The sequence below is a fragment of the Choloepus didactylus genome, chromosome 13 (assembly GCF_015220235.1).
Source record: "Choloepus didactylus isolate mChoDid1 chromosome 13, mChoDid1.pri, whole genome shotgun sequence".
In the NCBI taxonomy this organism is placed as follows: domain Eukaryota; kingdom Metazoa; phylum Chordata; class Mammalia; order Pilosa; family Megalonychidae; genus Choloepus; species Choloepus didactylus.
Window position 1 is genome coordinate 77,179,740 of NC_051319.1, and position 21,119 is coordinate 77,200,858.

At 52.1% G+C, this 21,119-nt stretch overlaps 1 protein-coding gene across 4 annotated transcripts in view; it reads left to right on the top strand.

Moving 5' to 3' along the window:
* The window catches only part of TCF7 (transcription factor 7), a 33,055-nt gene extending 16,721 nt beyond the window's left edge, over positions 1–16,334 (top strand). Inside the window, exons 4-11 of one of the 4 annotated variants that reach the window (XM_037801215.1) lie at positions 7,392–7,503; positions 8,358–8,448; positions 10,355–10,447; positions 11,769–11,888; positions 12,450–12,612; positions 12,722–12,829; positions 13,340–13,388; positions 15,955–16,334. In XM_037801215.1, the coding sequence (XP_037657143.1) occupies positions 7,392–7,503; positions 8,358–8,448; positions 10,355–10,447; positions 11,769–11,888; positions 12,450–12,612; positions 12,722–12,829; positions 13,340–13,388; positions 15,955–15,977 (759 nt within the window). In that variant the 3' untranslated portion in view covers positions 15,978–16,334. The remainder of the gene's footprint in view (positions 1–7,391; positions 7,504–8,357; positions 8,449–10,354; positions 10,448–11,768; positions 11,889–12,449; positions 12,613–12,721; positions 12,830–13,339; positions 13,389–15,954) is intronic. The other 3 variants (XM_037801214.1, XM_037801217.1, XM_037801216.1) reach the window with 3 other exon arrangements.
* Positions 16,335–21,119: the final 4,785 nt, after the last annotated feature.

Consider the following 21,119-nt stretch of genomic DNA (forward strand, 5'->3'; position numbering starts at 1 on the left):
GGAGTACAGATCCTGGTGAGATAGAGCAGACCCTGCCTCCAGGGCCCCCAGGCAGACCGCTGTACCCAGCAAGCACTCTGCTTGCCAGGCTTGTGGTACCCCCACCCAGGGCAGGGCAGGCTTTGCCAAGGAAGTGACCCTTAGAGGTCAGGGTGAGAAGGAGCTGGCCTGGCAAAGAGCAGGAGTAAGTATGGAAAGTTGTGGGGGGAGAGGAAGTGGTGGATAAAGGAACCAAGGCAGGGAAGAGCTGGGCACCTGGGCAGGAGAGGAGCAGGTCTAAGTGGCTGGGGTGTGGCCATGCAATGGTGAGCAGGGGAGAAGGGGTCTCAGGCCTTGCAGGCAGGCTCCTGATGTCAGCGGGCCCTCCTAGAAAGAAGGCAGCAAGGTTGTGGCCAGAACGCCCATCTCTGGAGTCCTAGAACCTGCTGGAGTGTTTTTGCTGCAGGGTCTGGGAAGCACTGGCTCAGGTAACTGACCAGCCAGGCTGTGGAAGGGATAGACTGGACTTAGAATTGGGACACCTGCACTGTATTCTCCTTTGTTCTGTCCACCACAGGGACTCTGCAGTGTAGTGGGTGGAATGGGGGCTCTGCCACTTACTGCTTATGTGACCTTGGGCAAGCTATAGAGCCTTTCTGTCCCTCAGTTCCTTCTTCTATCAAATGGGGATAATAATAGTTCCTATCTCATGGGTTTGTTGTAGAGTACAAGTTGAACTCTGTACGGTGCTCAGAACTATGCCTAGCACATGGTAAACACAGCTATTATTAGCTGATGCTGTTCTCTCAGCCTAAAACATTCTTTTGCCTGACACATAGTAGGAGCTCAGTAAAATTTATCCTGATTGAATGTGGCCTGTCCATGGTGATCCAGCTGAGAATCCTGGCGGTGGGTGTGGGCAGCAGGGGGAGGGGATGCTTCTCCTGGCCCAGTCCCTGGAGCTCCGTGTGCCTGGTCAGACCTCGCCTCCCACCCCTCACCCCCACCTGAGGCTTGAGGCCAGAGGAAACGGCAACTTTCTTCACTGGGAAAGTGTTGTGGGGCTCAGGCGTTGGGGGTTTTCAGAGTCAACCGTCAGAGGCGAGGGAGTTTCTCTGCCGGCGGTGGCAAGGGTTCTCAGCGTGCACACAGCCTGAGAGCAGACCGCTGCGGTCTGCAGGGAAAATGCCGACTGTGTTTATTTTTCACCTGAGCTTGCAGGAAGTGGGGGGCCAGGCGTGGGGGGGGGGGGCAGGGGCCACCCAGCCAGGCCCAAGCTTGACTTCAGAGACCAGGAAACCTGCCTCAGGAGTCCCCATCCCATCCCGTCCCTGCACTGGCCTTCTTCCCAAGCCCAGTCTGCTGAACCAGAGGAGGGCATGTGGGCACCAGAAAGGAATTTTCCAGCCTGGGGCTGATGCAAATATCCCTGAGGGGCAAGGACAACCTTTTGGACAATCGATTTTGAGTCAGCCTGGAAAAGAGCCTTTCACCAGTATAAGCAATTGGTAACAAGAAGGACTGCCTCTGCTGGGAGTGAGCCCCATCACTATGTCCAACAAGAGGCTTGACGAGCACTGGTGGGCACAGGAGGGATGGCTCACTGGGTAGCATCTATACTAGACACAGCCTCCGGGTCCTAGGGTCTCTGACTCCTGGGCCCATCCTGGAGTGACGCAGTCTGGTAGTGGGACAGGGGGAGCTGCTCACAAAGGCTGTATGTAGCCTTGAAGGCCAAGAACAGGGAGTGTCCTGATCAAGGGGGCCTCACAAGGAAACAAGGCCCAGAAAGAAGTATGGACTGCTTGCTGTTCATTCATCCGTTTATACAATCCACCAATTTTGAGTACTTATGGAGTGCCCAGCTCTGGGCTTGGTACTGTGCCCACAGAGAAAAGTGGGATGAGGCTGTGCCATTGAGATGCTCAGCACGTGGTAGGGGGACAATCAACTCAGGCCTGCCTCCTTCCCTGGGGGCGATGGCAGGGTTCACCATCAGAGGGAAGAGGGAGGAAAGGTCCTGCTGCTGGGCTCTCCGCACACACGCTAGGCCCCAGGTGACCCCACCCTGTTGTCTGGGCAGACTGGCTCTGGGACAGCCTTGTGCTGAGGCCCTGGAGCGGGACGTTCCACAGGCTGAGGGGGGCATGGGGCACTGGGCCCTGTGCCTGATGGTTCCCTCTGGCTACCACCACCAGGCATGGAGGGGGCTGGGGAGTGAAGCTGAGAGGCAGCGTTCATGAACATGGGAAAGACGGGCCAAGCCCTCAGTGCCCTGCCCTGGAGCCCTGGCCACCTCAGGGCCTCCAGCTGCCGGTGGACTCTCTGCTCCATCCCTGCCCACCTAGCACTTCTCCTGTAGGTTGGCTGGAGAATCTTGTTTAATGAGGCTTTTCTCCAGTTCCCAGGGAAGGCTGGTGGACAGAATGAGCCCAGGGCCCACCAGGCAACCCCCTCTCCCCACTGCCCCATCACATGCATACCTACCAGGCCAGTGGCTGTCAGCTGAGCTGGATTCTGTTTCCTAGTTCCTGCGTGAGCTGTACTGCAACCTCAGTCTCAGGTAGCAGAGGTGGGCCTGAGCTAAGCCCAGCCTAGCCAAAGAGGCTCAGCTCTGGTCCTCAGGCAGGGGAAGCTCTCCAGGGAGTCCTGGCCTAAGCTAATCCTCCCCAGAGAGAGGTGGTTTACTGAGAAAACTACTGAGAAGTTACCCTCTCTTCCGGCTTTGGAGCAGACCCCTAACTGGCAGACTGCAGACGCTGGGACTGTCTTCCCAGGCCACACCTTGGACCCCAGAACATCAGGAGGTGGAGCTGGGCCCCAGGACCTGTTCCTAAGGCATCCCAGGATCTGCTACACACTCCACCTACCAGGCCTACAGTTCTGAGGCCGCCAGGCTGGATGGCAGGGCCTTCTCTAAGCAGGATTTTAGACTTGAAAGACCCCTGGTCATGGAGAGACCCGTGGAGGGTCTCGATTCCAGCTGCTGGGCCAGGGCTCCAGGCATTTGTACTCCCAGGTGGCGAATGGTGGAATGGTTTCTGCCAGGGTTCACTGGTTCTGAGGGATTGGGCCCTGAAGCTCAGTCTCCCTGCCCTCAGCTGCCACAGGGCCTGGTCAGGGGCACCTGTCAGGATAAAAACACCCTAAGGATTTTCAGGAAGTTTCCCCACCTTCAAAGGCCCACAGCTCCTGATCCCAGAACTCCAGGGTAAAGCAGGATTTTGCAACTGTGACCAGTGAGGTGGGCAGGGCTGATATTCTCACCCCTGTTTTACAAGGGAGGAAACTTGAGACCCTGAGAAGGGATGAGATTTGCCCAGGATCCTAAAGTGAGACAGTCAGTTGTAGCTTCTAGGCCTGGGGAATTACCAACCCATTTTATAGAGGAATAAAGTGAGGCTTGATGGGAGACAGCTTGTCTGAGTCCACACAGCTTGGATCAGAATCCACAGCTGCCTAAGTCCAGTGCTCTCTCTACCATGGAAGGGTCCCTGGGGTTTGAGCTACAGCTGGTTCAGGGACACCCAGAGAGGGAGGGGGAACGATAGTGCCAAGGACACATTCCACATCAGAGTTGCCAAGGGTCCCACCTTGGACACATTCATTTCCAAGTCACTTCACCTCTCCAGGCCTCAGTTTTCTCAAATGTAAAATGGGGACAATAATAGTACCCATCTCGGGGCTCTGAAAAGGTTATCCAACAAATACTTGTTAAGTCCCTGTGTGAGGTGGCTTTTAAGGTTTAGCATGGTCAGGGGATGCTCCTTGGAAGTGTCGTTTGAGCCGAAGCCTCAGTGAGGACGGTCTGGGAGGAGAAGCCATCTAGGCAGAAGGAACAGCAACCGCAAGTGCAAAGGTCCAATAGCAGGAACAAGTTCTCAGAATGGAAATGTCGGGAACCTAGTTCATATCATGGCACTCTTGAAAAATTATCACTGGTGTAAATGGAGGAGGATGCTGGAGGCTGAAGCACCCATGGGAAGTCCTAGCATGATGAGCAAGGAGAGTGGAAGATGGGGCTGGAGAGGGAGTGGAGGCCCGAGGGTTTAGGTCTTTGTAGGCCCCAGGTAGGAGTTAGAACAGCACCCCAAAAGTCCAAGATACATGGGAGGCCACTGATGGCTATGGAGGAGCACCATGATCTGACCTAATGGCTGCTGGATGGAGAACCCGGCTGAGGGGGCGGGAGAGAAGGCTGCTGCAGTCCTCCAGGCGAGAAGTGATGGTGACTTGGACTGGGTCGAGGGCAAGGAGGAAGTAAGGAGTGGTTGGATTCCAGATATATTTTGAAGTTAGAGCCATTAGGACTTGCTGACAGACTGGATATGGAGTGTGAGAGAAAAAAGAATCAAGGATGACTCCAGGGTTTCTGGCAACCACAAAGATGGAGTTGGCATTAACTGAGGTGGGAAAATGGAGAGGTGTGTTTGGGGCAGGAAGTCAGGGGTTCTGATTTGGGCATGTTGAGTTTGGGTGGCATTTTAAATCTCCAAGCAGAGTTGTTGAGTAGGCATTTGGAGAGAGGAGTTCCCAGAAGAAGTAGGAGATGGAGACACCATACAAATGTGTTGTCATCAGATGAAGATGGCATTAAAGCCAGAGCCTGGATGGGAGTACCCTGGGAGTGAGGGCAGATAGAGCAGAGGGCCGATTTTGGGTACTATCAGGAAGAGGATGGGGAGCTAGAAACAAGGCCGAGAAGGAGTGGTCTGTGAAGCTGGAGGAAAAGCAGGTGAGTGTGGCATTGTGGAAACCAAGTGAAGAAACTATTTCTAGGAGGAGAGAGAAATTGTGTCTGTTGCTGCCGAGAGGTCAGGTAAAATGAAGATGAGAACTGGATTCAGCAATGCAGGTCACCGGGGACCTTGACAACTGCCATCCAGTGGAGGAACATGGCAAGAGACTTTGTGAGCTGGGTTGAGAGGAGAAAAAGATCTGAGAACTGGAAGCAGGGAATGTGGCCACCTCTGCTGTTTGCTTTCAAGGGGAGTGAGACATGAGGTGGTGGTAGCTGAAGGTGATTTACAGAGGGGAGAGATGAGAGCCTGTTTGTAGCCACGGCAGGATGAGCTCAGGCTTGCCAAGTGCTTGGCACAGTGCCCGGCCTGTGGCGGGGACTCAGTGCATGAAGGCTGTACATGTGCACACATCTGTCCACATCCCACAGCTGCCCCTGGCCAGCTCCTCTCTTCCTCACAGGCCTGAGAATCCTATATTCACAGTCCCTGACCCTGCCCCTCCATGTGCCCCCCTGCCCCCTCACACTACCAACCTGCCACAGTTTGTGTCTGGGCTCAGTGTAGGGCATAAAAGAAAGCCTGGGAGTGGCACAATCCTCCCCAGCTTGCCCAGGAAGCCTGGCCATGGGAGCAGTCTGGGGGCACTTCTGAAGCATGACAGGAAAGTCACAGCACCCAGGGCCTGGGTAACAGCATGGCCCCATTATCACCCTCCATCTTCACCTGCCCTGCTGCTGCCAGGCATGCCTGCCATCTCCCAGGCAAACCCCCTTTGGCACAATCAGACCAGGTGTGAGGCTGGGCACCAGGGGGCTGGGGAAGCACTGTAAGCAGCATTTCTTGGTGTCTCCTTGCCCATGAAGGCTCTTTAGGATGAATCAGGGGCTTCCTACATATCTGTCATTACCTGACACTTGAGTAATCGGGCTCTTAATCACCCTCACAACAACTTATGATCATCTCCATATTACAGAGGAGGAAATGGATGCTGAGATACTAGTAACTTCTCTAAGGCCACAGAGCCACATCAGAGCCAGGATGTGAATACAGCCTTAAGGGTCTGCCCATCTCTTCCCTCTGAGCTCACAGTGGAACCCTCCTGGGGCTGACACACGGACCTTTCCCTGCCTCACCCCAGGAGGCCAGGAGGGGTGGGGCATCAGGTTCAGAAAGGGGCCATGCCAAATCCATGCCAACTGTGAAGAAGCCACTCCTATAGGGACATCAATCCTTGTCTGCTTCGGGATGGAAGGGAGCCTGGTTATCCCAATTATGTAAGGCCCCTCCTGAGGGGCAGATGGATGAGCAAGGGACTGAGAGGTGACAGTGTCAGCACCTTCCCCAAGACTTAGGGGCAAGGGGGGCAGCTTGAAGCACAGCCTCAGTCTCCCCAGGAGGCAGGAATGTGAGGAAAGATGGCAAGCTGGGACTGTTTCTGGGAGGTGTGGGAGCCTCATGCCTTGGCTAGAGTGGCACTCATACTCACTGCACCTTGGAACTCCCAACCACCAGTGCCAGGCCTCCTCACCATGAGTAACCCTAACCTTTCCCAAACCTGCTGATGAAGGGATCATTAACCCATTACAGGAGATGAAACTGAGCCCAGAGATGCTAAGCAGTCTGGCTAAATTCCCCCAGTGGACACCAGTGAGAGGAGCCCAGGCCACAACTTCCCAATGCTGTCTTGCCCCAAAGACCTCCCGTTCCTTCTGTGCCATGGGTCTGAGGTCACTCATATGTACTCGCAGGTAGCAGCATTCCCACAGACATACTTCTCAGAGTGGGAAGCTGAGCTGAGGTACTGAATGATGCCTCCAGGGCCCTGGGCCACACAGGCTGAGCTGAGGATATGCAGAGCTGGGCCTGGGCTCTGGCAGTGACTCCCTGTGACTGGGTTGCATGAGGAGCTCCCTTCCCAGCCTGCTGACTGAGTCATCTCATGACGAAGCCATGCAACTGGTGTGAAAAGTAAGAGTCCTGCGGTGCTGCGGGAACAGGAAGTATGGGGGCAGTGCTGGTTGGCCATGGAGAGAGCCAGGCCCCACCTGGCCCCCCCTCCCCTGAATTCAGGTGGGGCTTACAGGGGCATTGCCTGTACCAGCAAATCCTGTTAGGCCTGAGGTGGGACAGAGGGTCAGACTCAGGACCACTAGACTTGGGGCTGGAGGAGGAAAGAGAGCTCATGGATGTCCTGGGGTAGCCCAGGGCTCCGGATCATGCCCTGCTGTCTGGGGCTGGCGGCTGTGAGCAGCCTCACAGACACGCCTTAGACTTCAGAGAAAAGGGCGAATCGCAGACAGGGAGGCCAGGAGGGGCTTCCTGGACAGTGATGACTTGCCTCCTGGGATATGAATAAATAGAAAGACCCAGGTTTTCTAGGAGTTGGGAGTGCTCAGGCAAACTCTGGGGTGTAATGGGCAGGAGGGAAGGGCCACTGGACATAGCATGTGGTTTGAGTGGTACCCCCCACTTCCACCCCCAGGCCCTGAGGCCTATGGTTTTGACCACCAGCACTTTCCTTTGACAGCCGGGCTGCCTGCACACAGCTAAGTGTGACTCTGCCCATATGTACGCCTCAGCCACCCGCTGACACCCCCCCCCCGGCCCCATGTCTCTTCTCCCTTGGGAAGGTCTCCTAACATTCATCCATTGTCTTTCTCATTTTTTCAGCACAATAAGACCAGTCAGCACCCCCACAGTGTCTCCCAACTCTCTCCTCTCTACGAACATTTCAGCAGCCCACACCCCACTCCTGCACCTGCGGACATCACCCAGAAGCAAGGTACAGGCCTGGGATGGGGAGGGACCCAGTGAGACCCAGAGCCAAGGGCCAAGTCCCTGACTTCTGGGGAGACTCAGTGACTGGACTCCTTTTGCAACTAGAGAAATTGGGGGTCTGTAAACCAAGGGCTCAAAGAACACGCCAGAAGGATGGGTAGGGCCTGAGGGCACCAAAGGGCTGGGGAGATGGTCCCAGGTTAAAATTTTAAGGCTTCAGGTTGAGGTAGGAGCCTAAATCTTGTGGGTGACTAGCCCCCACTCCCCACCCCAGTGCCGGTACAGAAGCAGGCATCTTCACATTGCAGATAACTATAAAACTTGCCGCCTTCCCCTCCCCCCAGTGAGAAAATGGAAAGTGGTGGTTGTGATGGCTGATTCACCTCAGCCCCAGGCAAAGTCATTCTGAAATCCACCATTGTTGGCTGTGGGAAACCTGCTGACTCAACCCTGGGTGGGTCAGTGGGGCCTGGCTCCCCGTCAGATTCCCCAAGAACAGGGGGCCTGCCTCCTGCCCAGAAAGCCAGGCCAGAGCCCCCCAGCAGAGATGCCCCGATTCAGACAGAGAGTGGTAAGACCTGGCCTCCCGTTTCTGAGTGACTCCAACTCTGCCTACTGGCCAGCCCGGTGTCCTTAAGCAAGTTACCCAACCCCTCTGCTCTTGGTTCCCTGGCCTGTAAAAGGGGCACTAGTATCACACTGGACCATGGGATAGTCTTGAGCAAAATGTCATACCTGGCTTTCTAGGAAAGGGAGTGGGATCTTAGAGACCCCTGTACAAGGCTCTAGGATGAATTAACTGGCTGAAGTGACCCCTCAGTCAGATTAGCCCACTTACTCGGCTCCTCTCCACTGCAGGAGTTCACAGGCCTCTGCAGACACCTGACCTCTCTGGCTTCTACTCTCTGACCTCAGGAAGCATGGGACAGCTCCCCCACACTGTGAGCTGGTGAGTTGGGGCCCAGTGGGAAAGGGGTGCCACGTGCTGGCTGGACTCATACCTGCCCTTCCATTTCCCTCCTCCATCCTTCTGTGCTGAGCACCCTGCTGCCAGCTCTGTATAGGTACCAGGGGCTGGTCAGCAGCAATATCCCAACTTGGCTCTAAGCCAGAGCAGCTTGTGGCCCCCGGCCTGTGGGTACCTCCAACCAGATAGCAAAACATACTCCCTTTGGGGAGGCAGGAGACTGGGTATGGGTCCCAGCCCTGTCCTGTGCAAGCTCTTTGCCTCAGTGTCTAAGAAACTTGATCTCACAGTCCCCATGGATGGGGGATGACTGCTCAGGAACCCCCAGAGCCACTTGAGTATGAGAAGGAAAAGGTAGGCCTGGGTAGGGAGGTGACAGCACAAACAGCCACGAGAGAGGCTGCTGCTTCTGTTTCCTGGTGGGCAGGGGGATATTTCTCACTGGCCACAATGTCTGCTGCTGATTGGTCCCTTCCTTGGTTGAGCTACCGAGGGGCAGAAGGTCCCTCCCTTGACACTATGATGCCTACTTGCTTCCAAGCCCCTGGCCAGCCCTTGGAGAGGAATGCCTGAGTCTACTGAGCCTGGGCTGAGAGAAGCCAGCCTGGACCCCCCAAGTCAGTGTGCTTGCTATAGGCCAAAAGGCCTGTTTTCAACTGGAGTGGGGCCTGCATGGCTACTTGGCCCTTGGCTCATCAGCTGCAGTGTGACCTGGGCAGGTCTCCAGCCTAAGCTGTGGCAGTTACCCAGGAAAACCTGGCTTCTCAGGAGGCAGGGAAGGCTAGAGATCTAACTTGGGGCCCCCCTGCCCCTTTCCACTCATCATCTACCATGTTCAGCTGCCTCTTCCATTCCCGGATTCTCCTTAGACAAAGCCTCATTCTGAATGCAAATCAGGACTACCCCCATGAGTAGCCCAGGATTGAAGAGAAGAAAGGAGAGCAGAGCCCAGCCTGACTGGGGCAAGCCAAGTTTCTGTGGAAGCAAATCTCTGGGCCAGCCTCTTGGAAGTGTCCCCTAGACCATTAGCTCTGAAGACTGGACTTGAGTGTGGAGGAGATTTATATCCTCCCAAGCTTCTAAAGAAGGGACTTTAGGCCCTGGGGATGGGGAGTCCTGTGCCCTTGGCTCCCCCTAGGTAACACAGCACTTGGTAGCTTCTGGGAGAAGTGAGGGCATTTTAGTCATCTGCACACTGAGCCCTGCCTTGTGCCAGGTAGTATTCTGGGGTGCCAGGGAAGCACTGCTGTAGTTTGATCCTTGGATTTCTGCCCTCTCAGAACTCATTCCATCTAGTGGGGAACCCAGGCAAGAGGCCAGACAATCACAGGGGATTGTGAGTAGTTCTTTGGGGAGGGTAGGAATCCAGAGAGGTGTCTCATCCAGCTTGGGATCACAGGGCTTTTGGGGAGAAGGGTCAGTTACCCAAAACCTGAAGGACTAGGAGATGAAACAGATTAAAGTGGGGCAGAATGAACCTGTCAGTGTGAACAGTGGGTACAAAGGCCCTAGGGCAGGAATTAGCCCCTTATTTACAGGGAGACTTCAGGAGGCTGCCCCTGGGGCTAGAGTACAGTGAAGGGGGAGACATGAGGCTGGAGGAGGCCTGGTGCCCTGCTAAGCTGGGTCCTGGGAAAAGGCTGCCATTTCCACACCTTATGCACAGGCTGGCAGAGGGAAACAGATGCAGCACAGGTTGCCCCCTGGTGGCAAGTACTTGCAGCACACACTGCCTTGGCTGCGTGGTGGCTGATCTCCATCCCTGGAGGGTCCAAGTAGAGGCCAATCTGCCTCACATAATGGGTCAGGCCCAATCAAGGTGGGGAAACTTGTTCCCCACATTCTGGCCAACAGCAAGACCGCTAACAGCTGTCTCTCCCAACCACAGGCCCAGCCCTCCTCTCTACCCCCTGTCCCCTTCCTGCGGATATAGACAGCACTTCCCCGCCCCCACTGCAGCCCCTGGCGCCCCCTACCCCAGGTGAGTCCCCTACCCTACAGCCAGGCCCCTGCTTCCTGTTGCCCAGGCTTCAGTGCCCACATGAGGCCATGTCCAGGCCAGTGCTTGCCCTGTGCTAGCTGTTTGTCCATCCGTCCGTCTGTCATTCTGTAGCCCCTTGCTGCCCTGTGCCTGAGAGCAAAGCCAGTGGGAGTGCAAGAAACGCCTTAGCCCAGGCCATACTGTCCAGCAGTGTGCCAGCCAGGGGCAGTGCATGCACAGATAGACTCTTGTGCTCCTGCCTCTGTGCACATGAATCAGCCTGTGTGCAGATGCATGCGACTCACCTCTGTTCTGCATCCTGCTGGAGAGAAGGCGGGGATCAGGGCTCCCCTGGGCATTCACTGAGGCAGCACCTTTTACATATATCCACAATCTCTGCCCTTAGGGGCTACCTGCTTGGGGACCACATGCCTGTGCAAGCAGCAAGGGGCAAGGCGGTATTCGCAGAACAGCATGGTGAAGTGGAAGGTGTGCGTTTTATGTCCCTTCACTTAGCACACTTCCTCATTCCCAAGTGACAGATCTGGTGCCAAGTATACAATGACAAGGGATTCAGCAGACATTTCTAGCCCTACTGGAGCTCACAGCCCAGGGTGGGAGGTTATAGACATGGCACCAGCAGTTGGGTACAGCCAGCTGGCTGATGGGGAAGCCCTAAGGACACTCCAACCTGGGCTGATAGCTCATGGAGAACTTGATGAAAAGAGTGACACCCCCTGAGAGAGGGGTGGTCAGGGAACAGCAGTAGTCAGGGCTGGCTGGGGCATGGGAAGTGATGGGGAGCAGGTGGGAAAAATGGAGCTAGAAATGTCAGCAAGGATGGTCACACAGGGCCATGCAGGCCCCAGGGAGCAAGGGGCCTGGGTTTTATTCTGTGGGCAGTAGGGAATTTCAGCAGGAGCAGGCATGAGCATTCAAGTGTTTTAAAAAGGTCACTTGGGCTGCTGTGTGGAGAGAGCCCTGGAGGCAAGCAGAAGAGTCAGGAGAACCAACGGAGTGGCCAAAGGCTGTTGAGGGTGAGTTGGTATTGGCAGGAGTTGAGGAGAAGGGGACAGATTCAAAAGCTAAATAGGACTTAAGTAACCATTGGAATGGCTTATATGTAGATTTTTGCAATGTGTCTGTGTAACATGTCGGGGGCAGGAATTTGTATGTATCTCTGTGCACTTGTGTCTGGGCCAGTGGGGGTGAGGGTCTCTGTTCGCCTGTGTCTTGTGTACTGTGCAGGGGCTTCCTTGCGTGTGCCCACGGGTCTGGCCCTACACAGCTGTCTCAGAGTTAACTCTCCTTCTGTCTCCAGGTTCACTCACCCATCCCTGATGCTAGGCTCCGGTGTACCTGGTCACCCCGCAGCCATCCCGCACCCAGCCATTGTGCCCCCCTCAGGAAAGCAGGAATTGCAGCCCTATGACCGCAGCCTGTGAGTGAAAAGGCACACAACTGGGGGTGATGGGGGATGGAGGGTGGGAAGGCAGAAATGTATGGGATAGGCAGATGAGCAGACCTCAGACTCCCATCTGTTCATCAAGGTGGGCTTTATGACCCTTCCCCACCTCAGTTCCAGCCAGGATACACATTCCTGGGGCTGACTGCCAGGAAAGAGGCCTGTGGTCAAGCCTTCTTCAGTTAAAATCCAAGAGGCCTTCTGCCTCAGTCACTGACCACTGTGTTTTTTGATCTTCAGAGGTAGGAAGGGGCTGGTGGAGAGGAGAGCAAGGATTTAGTTTAAGCCAAGAAGGGAGGGGCTGAGATGTCCTTACACATGCTTTTCCCATTTGGCTGCAGTTTTCCTGTAAAGAACAGTTACCTAGCTCTCTGCTCACCCATTTTGAGACTGCTTAAAAAAAGAAAAAAGAAGTCCATTTACAAAAACTCTAATATCCATGCACTTACACACATACTAGACACACACTAGAGGAGGGAGGTGGCATTACGTGGATACTATGGGGGCTCCTGAGTGATCTGGATATGTCCCTGTCAGGAAGACCCAGGCAGAGTCCAAGGCAGAGAAGGAGGCCAAGAAGCCAACCATCAAGAAGCCACTCAATGCCTTCATGCTGTACATGAAGGAGATGAGAGCCAAGGTCATCGCAGAGTGCACACTCAAGGAAAGCGCTGCCATCAATCAGATCCTGGGCCGCAGGGTGAGGCCCAGGGCAGGTGGGCTGGCAGGGGTAGCCCCTGACTTCCTTAACCCTGATGCAGCCTGCTGACTGCCTGATATACACCCTCTTCCCCCCACCCCCATTGCAGTGGCATGCGCTGTCACGGGAAGAGCAGGCCAAATATTATGAGCTGGCCCGCAAGGAGAGGCAGCTGCACATGCAGCTATACCCAGGCTGGTCGGCGCGGGACAACTATGTGAGTGGCCAGTGACAGCAGGGGTGGGTAGGGGAATCTTCAGAATGCCATGCCCCGGCTCACACTGTCAGCAAGGAACACAGGACTTCTGTCCTGAAGGCACAGATAACAATGGGAGATGGTGTGGAGGGCCAAGCCAGGTAGAACTGCCCCTAAAGGCAAGCCCACATCCTCTTCCCTATCCCAGAATGCACTCCCATGGGGCTGTTGCCCATTATTTGACTGGGCCACAGGGACAGAAGGGAAGAATTGGAATTTACCTCCCTCCATTCAAAATAGAAAGCAGAGGGGGAGAGGGAGGAGAAGCCCCCAAATACAACCCACAGTAGTCTAGGAAGAGTCACAATCAAGAAACACCAGGGCCCCAAGGTAGGAGGCTCCAAGGGGACTGTATGCCTAGTATCCTGGGGGCAGCCAGGCTAGGCAGTGGGCTGCAGTCCCAGCCACTCACTCACAGGGATCACAGCATCTCCCTCCCAGGTTTGAGCACCTCTCCCTTTGTTCCTGCAGGGGAAGAAGAAGAGGCGGTCGAGGGAAAAGCATCAAGAATCCAACACAGGTGAGGACAGCAATAGTGGAGGCTCATTCTCTACACTTTCATTTGAAAAGCAGCCCTGCTCTGATCCAGAGAAAGGAGCAGTATACAGTATACACAGCCAGGAACCTTTAAGCTGCACCTCAAGTCACAGGCCCATGCTTAGCCCCAGGGAAAACCAGAAGCCAGTTTGTGTAGCAGGTGGTACACATTTCCCCTCCCTGCTTTTGCTAGCCCTGCTCACAGCCAGCCTCTCTCAGAGAAGCTAGAGGAACTGACTGTATGGCTAAATACAGCCTAGCTAGTTCTGCTGAGAAATGGGCAGCAGGCTGTTTGGGTAGAGGCTGAGCCATGCCCTGCGTCTAGGCCCATTAGTTACACAGCCTACTGGCTGGTGCCTGGCAATTTCTGTCACTTGGAGTTTTTCATGGGAATATCAAGCACTGTATAGAGGGCAAAAGGGGTTCAGGCCAACTGCAGGCCTCCTTCCTGTGGGTGAATTCTTGCCCCCAACTCTGATAATTCAGATTCCACATCCATGACTTACTCAGCTTTGCTGCCCCCCCACAGGAAAGCTAGACGCTGGCTCTGGGACTGGAGCAGGGCAGAATCCTCAGGCCTTTCTCCAAGGCCGAGGAATGGCCTTTCTTGCCGTCTGGAAAAGTCTCCAGATTGGTCACTGGCAAGAATGAAGAAAAAAATGGATAAAATGGGCAGTGAATTGGGGAGGCGCTGGCCAGCCCAAAGGCATGAGAAGCTGGATCCCCATGGGCCTTCTCGGGCTCTGCTGCAGCTCCCATGCCATAAGGGGCCCCACAAGCTAGAGAAAGGAGACAGGCTGACCGGATTTCCCCATCTCCCCCATCCGTGCCACCCCACCATTCTTCCCACTGCCTCTCCTGCCCAACTGTGTGCCCATCTCTCCTGATATCTTGCTCTGGGCTCTAGGGCTCCCACTGGAGCTGGCTGTGCCATGGAGAGGCGTTCTCTGCCTGTGGGGGCTATGGGGTGTCTGTGACTGGCTAACACTGATGTTGCCTCTTCTTTCTGGGCCCTGCTCTGCCCTGCTGCCTGCCTGCTCGTCCTGTGCTCTGCCCTGCCCCTCTGGCATGGCTGTGAGCAGACCCTGGCTCGCCTAAGAAATGCCGTGCTCGCTTTGGCCTCAACCAGCAGACGGATTGGTGTGGTCCATGCAGGTGGGTTTGTCCCCACCACCCATTCCCCACTTGCTTCAAGCTGCTTTCCTTACTCTGCACAGGTTCTGCTGGGCCTGCAGCCCATCCCCAACCCCCACTTGTCCCCCCCCACCCCCTACTCCCAACCCCCCAGCCCTCTAGCATACCAAGCAGACTGGGAAGTCTGTGCCTCCTTAAGAATGGGAGTGAACACTGAACAAAGCTTGTGGGGAAGATCACTCAGGTCTAGATGGAAGGAGAGACAGAATGTTCCAGAATGAAAGGAAATCTCTTCTCCAAGATACTGTAGAAATGGAGGAGAAAGCAGACTCAAGAAAATGGCTCTGATGCCTCACACCTACAGTTCCCTGGGAATGGTGGTCTGGTGCCAGCTAGGCCTAGCAGTTTCAGTAGACACATCTCTCACTCATCACTCAGGTGGCCTAAGCCCTTGCTCCCAGACCTCAAACTCATCATGGCCCAGCCCCACCCCTCACTTTCACAAGTTGGGATCCCTGCCTGTACTGTCTTTAAGTCTGAGGAAAACAAGGTGATTATAGTAGAGAACAACCTGGCTGCCATCTGGCCATATAACTCATTATCCTACACCTCCTAAGATCAGAGGACTGGAAAGTTGGATAAGAGGAGCAGAGGTACCTCTGGGCTGTCCTAGCCAAAAGGCCATACTCAGGCCCTGTGGCACTAAGCATGTATTTCAACATACAACAGGGAAATACTTGTACATGTGAAAAGATACAGCTAGCAAGTGGTTGAAGTTGCCTAGTTGGGTTCAGGTCATGCCTGGTGCAAGGCCAAGGCTATTTTGGGTAGTTAGGTCTCTGGCCTTAAGGAATACTTGTCCAGCTCCTCCAAGAGCACACCATGCTCCATGTCCAAAAGCAAAGAGGAATTTGTGTGTGTGTGTGTGTGAGAGAGAGAGAGATGGAAGGCAACCCTGTCCTCAGAGCTGAGGAGAATCTATTCCATCGAGAAGCCAGGCTGGACCAAGCTACTCACACATTGTGGCCCCGAGAACTCCAGGTTGGTACATATGAGTGATGAATGAGTCACTGTCCATTTCTCCTTCCCCTGCTTCTGCCCCAGGCCTTACTGCAGGCATTGCAGCCCCTTGCCCTTAACGCAGACCTGAACCCCAAAACATATATGAAGCAGAGGCTCAAAGACTCCTGTGAGGCAGCCCACGGCCTGGCTACAAAAGGTTCCTGTGCCACCTTGTGGTTTACTAGGTGTGTGAGCTGCACCTGTCCCAACTCTGGGCCAGGTACAGCAGAACTGCAGTACTGATTTCAGGTCTTGGTATATCACCCAAGTCATGGGGAAAGGGGACAACAGGTCAGCTTGGCCTGTGTTTTTTGGTTGTGGTGTATGACTATGAATTCACCCTCTATTTACAGATAACTCTCTTCACTATTCCTAGGAGGAAAAAGAAATGCACTCGGTACTTACCCGGAGAAGGCGGCTGCCCCAGCCCCGTTCCTTCCGATGACAGTGCTCTAGGCTGCCCCGGGTCCCCAGCCCCCCAGGACTCGCCCTCATACTTCCTGCTGCCCCGCTTCCCCACAGAACTGCTTGCTAGCCCTGCGGAGCCAGCACCTACATCACCAGGTCTCTCCGCTGCTCTCAGTCTCTCCGCCCACTGGGCCCCTGCAGGCCCCCCACAGTGCCCTGCAGAGTATACAGGTACAGCAACAGGAATCTTCGAGATAGGTGGCCTAGCATGTACAGGACACGTGGTCTCCTCCAGGGACCCATCCCCTGAGAGAAAGCAACCAAGCCCCAAAGAATGTGGAAATCAGCCAGGGACTGTGTTAACTCCCTCTCAAAGTCCAGGACCTGGAGATTTCAGAAGTTGCACAACTTCTGCCTCAACCTGAGGCCATCAATTCAAACCCCTCAGAGTGGCAGAAATCATATCTGTGTTGATGTGTCATCTCATTAAGGGCATCCCTTGTGTCTATGGTACACCTGCAACTATTCTTTTTAACATTTTTCTTGCTAGCCAGATGCCCCTGCCTCCCTTCTTTTCTTTTACAAGTGATAGAAGGACTAGACTGAGCCCGGCTGCCTTCCCTACTCCTGCCTCCACGCCTGTGCCCCATCACATTCTCCCCATACTAGACACTTCATGGACCAAGAATGAGCTGGTTTATCAAACAACATGCAAGCAGGGTCACAATGCTTCTCTCTTAAGGGACTGGAGAAGCCCTATTTACAGAAAACTAGCTGCTGCTCATAAGCTGGACGAGAGGAAGCCTCTTACTGTGTTCTCTCAGAAGCCTGCCAGAAAAGGAGCAGGCAGCTCAGGAAGGAATGGGACAGGTTAAGTCTAGACCCATCACCCTAGGCAACTGGGATAACCTGACACTATACTGACAGGCCAGTGTGGGTGGTGGAGTGTATCTTGTTTTAGTTCAAATTACTTGGAAATGTTTCCTGAGAAACCCACCCACCTAAGCAGCCCAATACCCAGGCCCCAGGCCTATCCCAGCAGCTATAGTCACCATAGTTCAAAGAGTTATCGCCCAAATCTGGTATGCATCACTCCCCATTCAGAGTTGTCTTCACAGTTCCATTTCTAATTCATCCTGTCAGTCTACACAGCTCCTGGGCAGTTGTGAGAGAGAGTAAACCCCAAATCTCATGATAGCCAGTGCCTATCTTCTAGCATCAATCTAGGCCAGCTCACTTTTTCCATGGGGCTGCAGGAAAGGCAAGGGCAAATGGAAGATCATTACAACCAAAGCAAGGAGCCCAGAAAACCTTTAGGGGTGGTTTTCAACCACAGCCTACTTCAACCCATTTCTGAGCCAAGCTTCAACCCTGAGCCTTGAAAAAGTCTTTTTTTAATTATTATTTAATTTTATTGTTGTTTTTAATCCTTCTTTCTGTACATAACCTGAATCCAAAGAAAATGGGCTGTCCATGTACCCACACACCCCCCTGAAGAAAAGCCTTTAGTTCCTACTTTAGCCACTGGTTTCTCAGAATCCAAAGATCACATCTTTTAGTGTAGCATTGCAAGAAATCTTGAGAAAAAAAGGACCACTGTAATGTTCAAAATATTTTTGTACTGTTAATGCATCATGATAGAATCAAACTTTTTTAAACTTGAGAATAAAGATAATTTTTATTGGGCTTCTTTTTTCAAAGCCTGGCTCTGAGGAATAAGCTGTTTCAGTCACAAAGCATGACTTCCCTTCTCTTCTAGCTGCAGCCACAAAACATGAGGTTTTATTCCCTATGTTCTCAATACTTCTAGCAAGGGATTGCCCTTGTCTTCTCCCCTAAAAGGGCTTGGGCCTTAACCACCCTCCTTCCCAAAGAGCTGGGCTCATGCTGGTTATAAGCTCCCATTCCAATCCCCAATCCTCCTCTGACTCTACAAAAGATAGAGGCCAGAATGCTCCCCAGTGTTCACATGCAAACAAATGGGTTGGAAACTGCCACCCACAGACCCTTAGAAGATAATCCAACCTGAAGTAGGTACACATGAACATTACACTCTATTTTCCTCTGAGAGCAGAGGAAAAAAAAAAAAGACAAAAACAGTCCACAACTACATATCCCATTTCAAGGAAAACAAGAGCAACCAGTCTTTTATAATCTGATATTGTAACAAAATCCAAAAGAAGGGTTTACTTGAATAGCATCCTTTATCCTAAAAGGCTGTGTCTGTTAAGGCAATCAAAGTGCTTTTCTTATTTTCATAAGAACCTCTGAAGTCTGAATGATAAATCTACACCTGTTGTTTACATAGCAGTTTCCATCATGCTGAAGTAATAGAGTTAACTTCCTGAAAACCCATTATGAATATAGAGGGTATCATAAAGCTACCTCAATAGGCCCATCAACCATTAGATTACACAATCATTGGGCAAGAAATGCTTCGCAATGGATAGTCACTGGGCCAATAGTCATCCATCATGCATTGTAATTTCTACTTCACCAAGTAATACTTTTTGAATTTTATGTTTAAAAATATAAAGTCATCTTCCAGAGCAGTGTCTATTTAGAAGTAGGCCACTGGAGTTTATAATCTCAGACTTGATTCTTTCTGGGAGGGTGCTAGAGATCAGCCATTCCCTGGACATCTGTCCCATTTTAAAGAATTCCGCTCTGGCTACTGGCCTAGTTGTCTCAAAAAAACTACATTCTAACCAGGCCTTATGCAAGACCGGGTTGTTACTGCATCTGATTTGGTGTCATTTAGAGACACTGGGAACATGAACAATGCACCCTCTGTGTATGGGAGGGGAGAGGGAGACTTCGGCAACTTAGTTAAAATCTGAACTGCCTTTAAAAAAAAAAACTGACTTCAAAGAAGAAACTCAAATCCTTCCAAGTCATACCAGTACATTCTTATGAGGGCAGAGGGTAACTTGAGTTTGCAACTTCAAATCCAACTTCAAACACCATACTGACCCACACCTCACTGCCAGCCAAGAACCACCAACCTTGTTTTCTGAGACATCATAGGACGGGATACCATAAACTAACCTTATAAGCCCTGTCACATTCCCAAACAACTGGTAGACTTGCTTGAAGTACAGTTATCACCCCCTCTCCTGCTGTAGCTGTTATCCCTGCCCTGTGCTCAGTCCAGCAAGCAAGCAGGGCCTTCCCAAGTCTCTCAGTTTGAAGATGGCTCCCCTAGTCTCAAGTTCTCTTTGGCTGTGGAGCCCCAAGCTAGCTCAGAAGCAATGCTGCAAAGCTCTACTCAGTCTACCAAAGCCTAGCTAGGAAGGCCACCAATGCAAGGAAGCAGGATGGTTCTTTACATTCTATTCCAGAGAAACATAAAAGGAATAGGTTCCTGCATCCATTTCTAGGACAACAAATACAGCACAGAAGGGAAGGGGCAAGGGTAATAAGGTCATGTTCAACTCCTACTTGCCAGGCCTGTATATCAAAGTCTAATTTAAAAGCAAAAAGGAGTTTACAATATAAAAAAGCTGAACTGGCTTTTCTTTAAGAAGATTACACAAAAGCTTTTATGTAAAACTTAGCATGACTGTTTCAATGAGCTGACAGTATTTGGGTATTGAGCTGACAGTATTCAGAGCTCTGAGACAGAGCTGGCCTCTCAAGCAGACCCTGGTTCCTAAGCTGTGTTGATGCCTCCATTCCCAACTATTCCAGCCATCAATTTTTGCTCCAGATCTCAAATCACCCTGTGGAACATCTTTTTTTTTTTTTTTTAATTCAGTTTTACTGAGATATAGTCACATACCATACAATCATCCATGGTGTACAATCAGCTGTTCACAGTACCATCATATAGTTCTGCATTCATCACCCCAGTCTATTTTTGAAAATTTCCCTTACACCAGAAAGAATCAGAATAAGAATAAAAAATATAAGTAAAAGAGAAACCCAAATCATACTCTCAATCCCACCCTATTTTTCATTTAGTTTTTGTCCCCATTTTTCTACTCATGCATCCATACACTGGATAAAGGGTGTGCGATCCACAAGGTTTTCACAATCACAGTCAACCCTTGTATTCTACATTGTTATACAATTGTCTTCAAGAGTCAAGGCTACTGGGTTGGAGTCTGATAGTTTTAGGTATTTACTTCTAGCTATTCCAATACATTAAAACCTAAAAAGTATTATCTATAGTGTGTAAGAATGTCCACCAGAGTGACCTCTCAACTCCATTTGAAATCTCTCAGCCACTGAGGCCCCATTTCACTTCATTTCGCAACCCCCTTTTGGTCAAGATGTTCTCAATCCCACGATGCCGGGTCCAGGTTCATCCCCAGGAGTCATTGTGGGACATCTTTTTAACCCAGGGCTCTGGACTCTCTTAAGAAAGGATCCAGAGGGGCCAAGAGACTTTCACTGGTCCACTTGTCCTCAATCAGCAGCAGGTATGAGACGAGTCGTAACTTCAGCTACTTCTTCCCAAATAGGGAAGAACATAGATGGGGATGTTGTTCCCATGGTCCCCTAGTATAAGAGCCTAGCTCCAGTATGCTGGAGTCAGGAGGTATTTTCAAGTTGTTAAGAACAGTCTGGGATTGGGCATAGTTAACTGGAAAGGAAAACTCTATCCTGGGGGGCAGCAATCGTTCAATCCCAAGCCGTCCTCAGGAGTTAGGTCACTACCAATACAAGGGAAGCAAGATTTTACTTCCGAACAATCAGCTGCTGTGAATTACACGGGAGATACTGTTACTAGTTCAGGCTGACACTTCCTTCAAGTTCACCAAGGGTTTTTGGACCAGGTCTTCCTTTTTCAATCAGATCCCTCATTCCTTTATCTGAAACCATGTACTTTCAAGCATGCACACTGAGGATCAGCCTAGTTGCAAAGCCCCGAATATTCCAAAGAATGTTTTAGGTAAACACTAAAAAAAAGTAGTGTTCAAACACTCAAAATTGCTCTGCCTGACATGGGCCTGATGAATAAATACTCTGGTAAAATATTCTTCCTAGAGAGTTTCACCAAAGATCTGTCACCAATCTGGCTCCAATGTCTTTTTCCAGCCTGTATTCTCTGGCAGCCTACTCATATCAATCCTGCTGTTGATAGTTTCCAAACTGGGCACTGCTT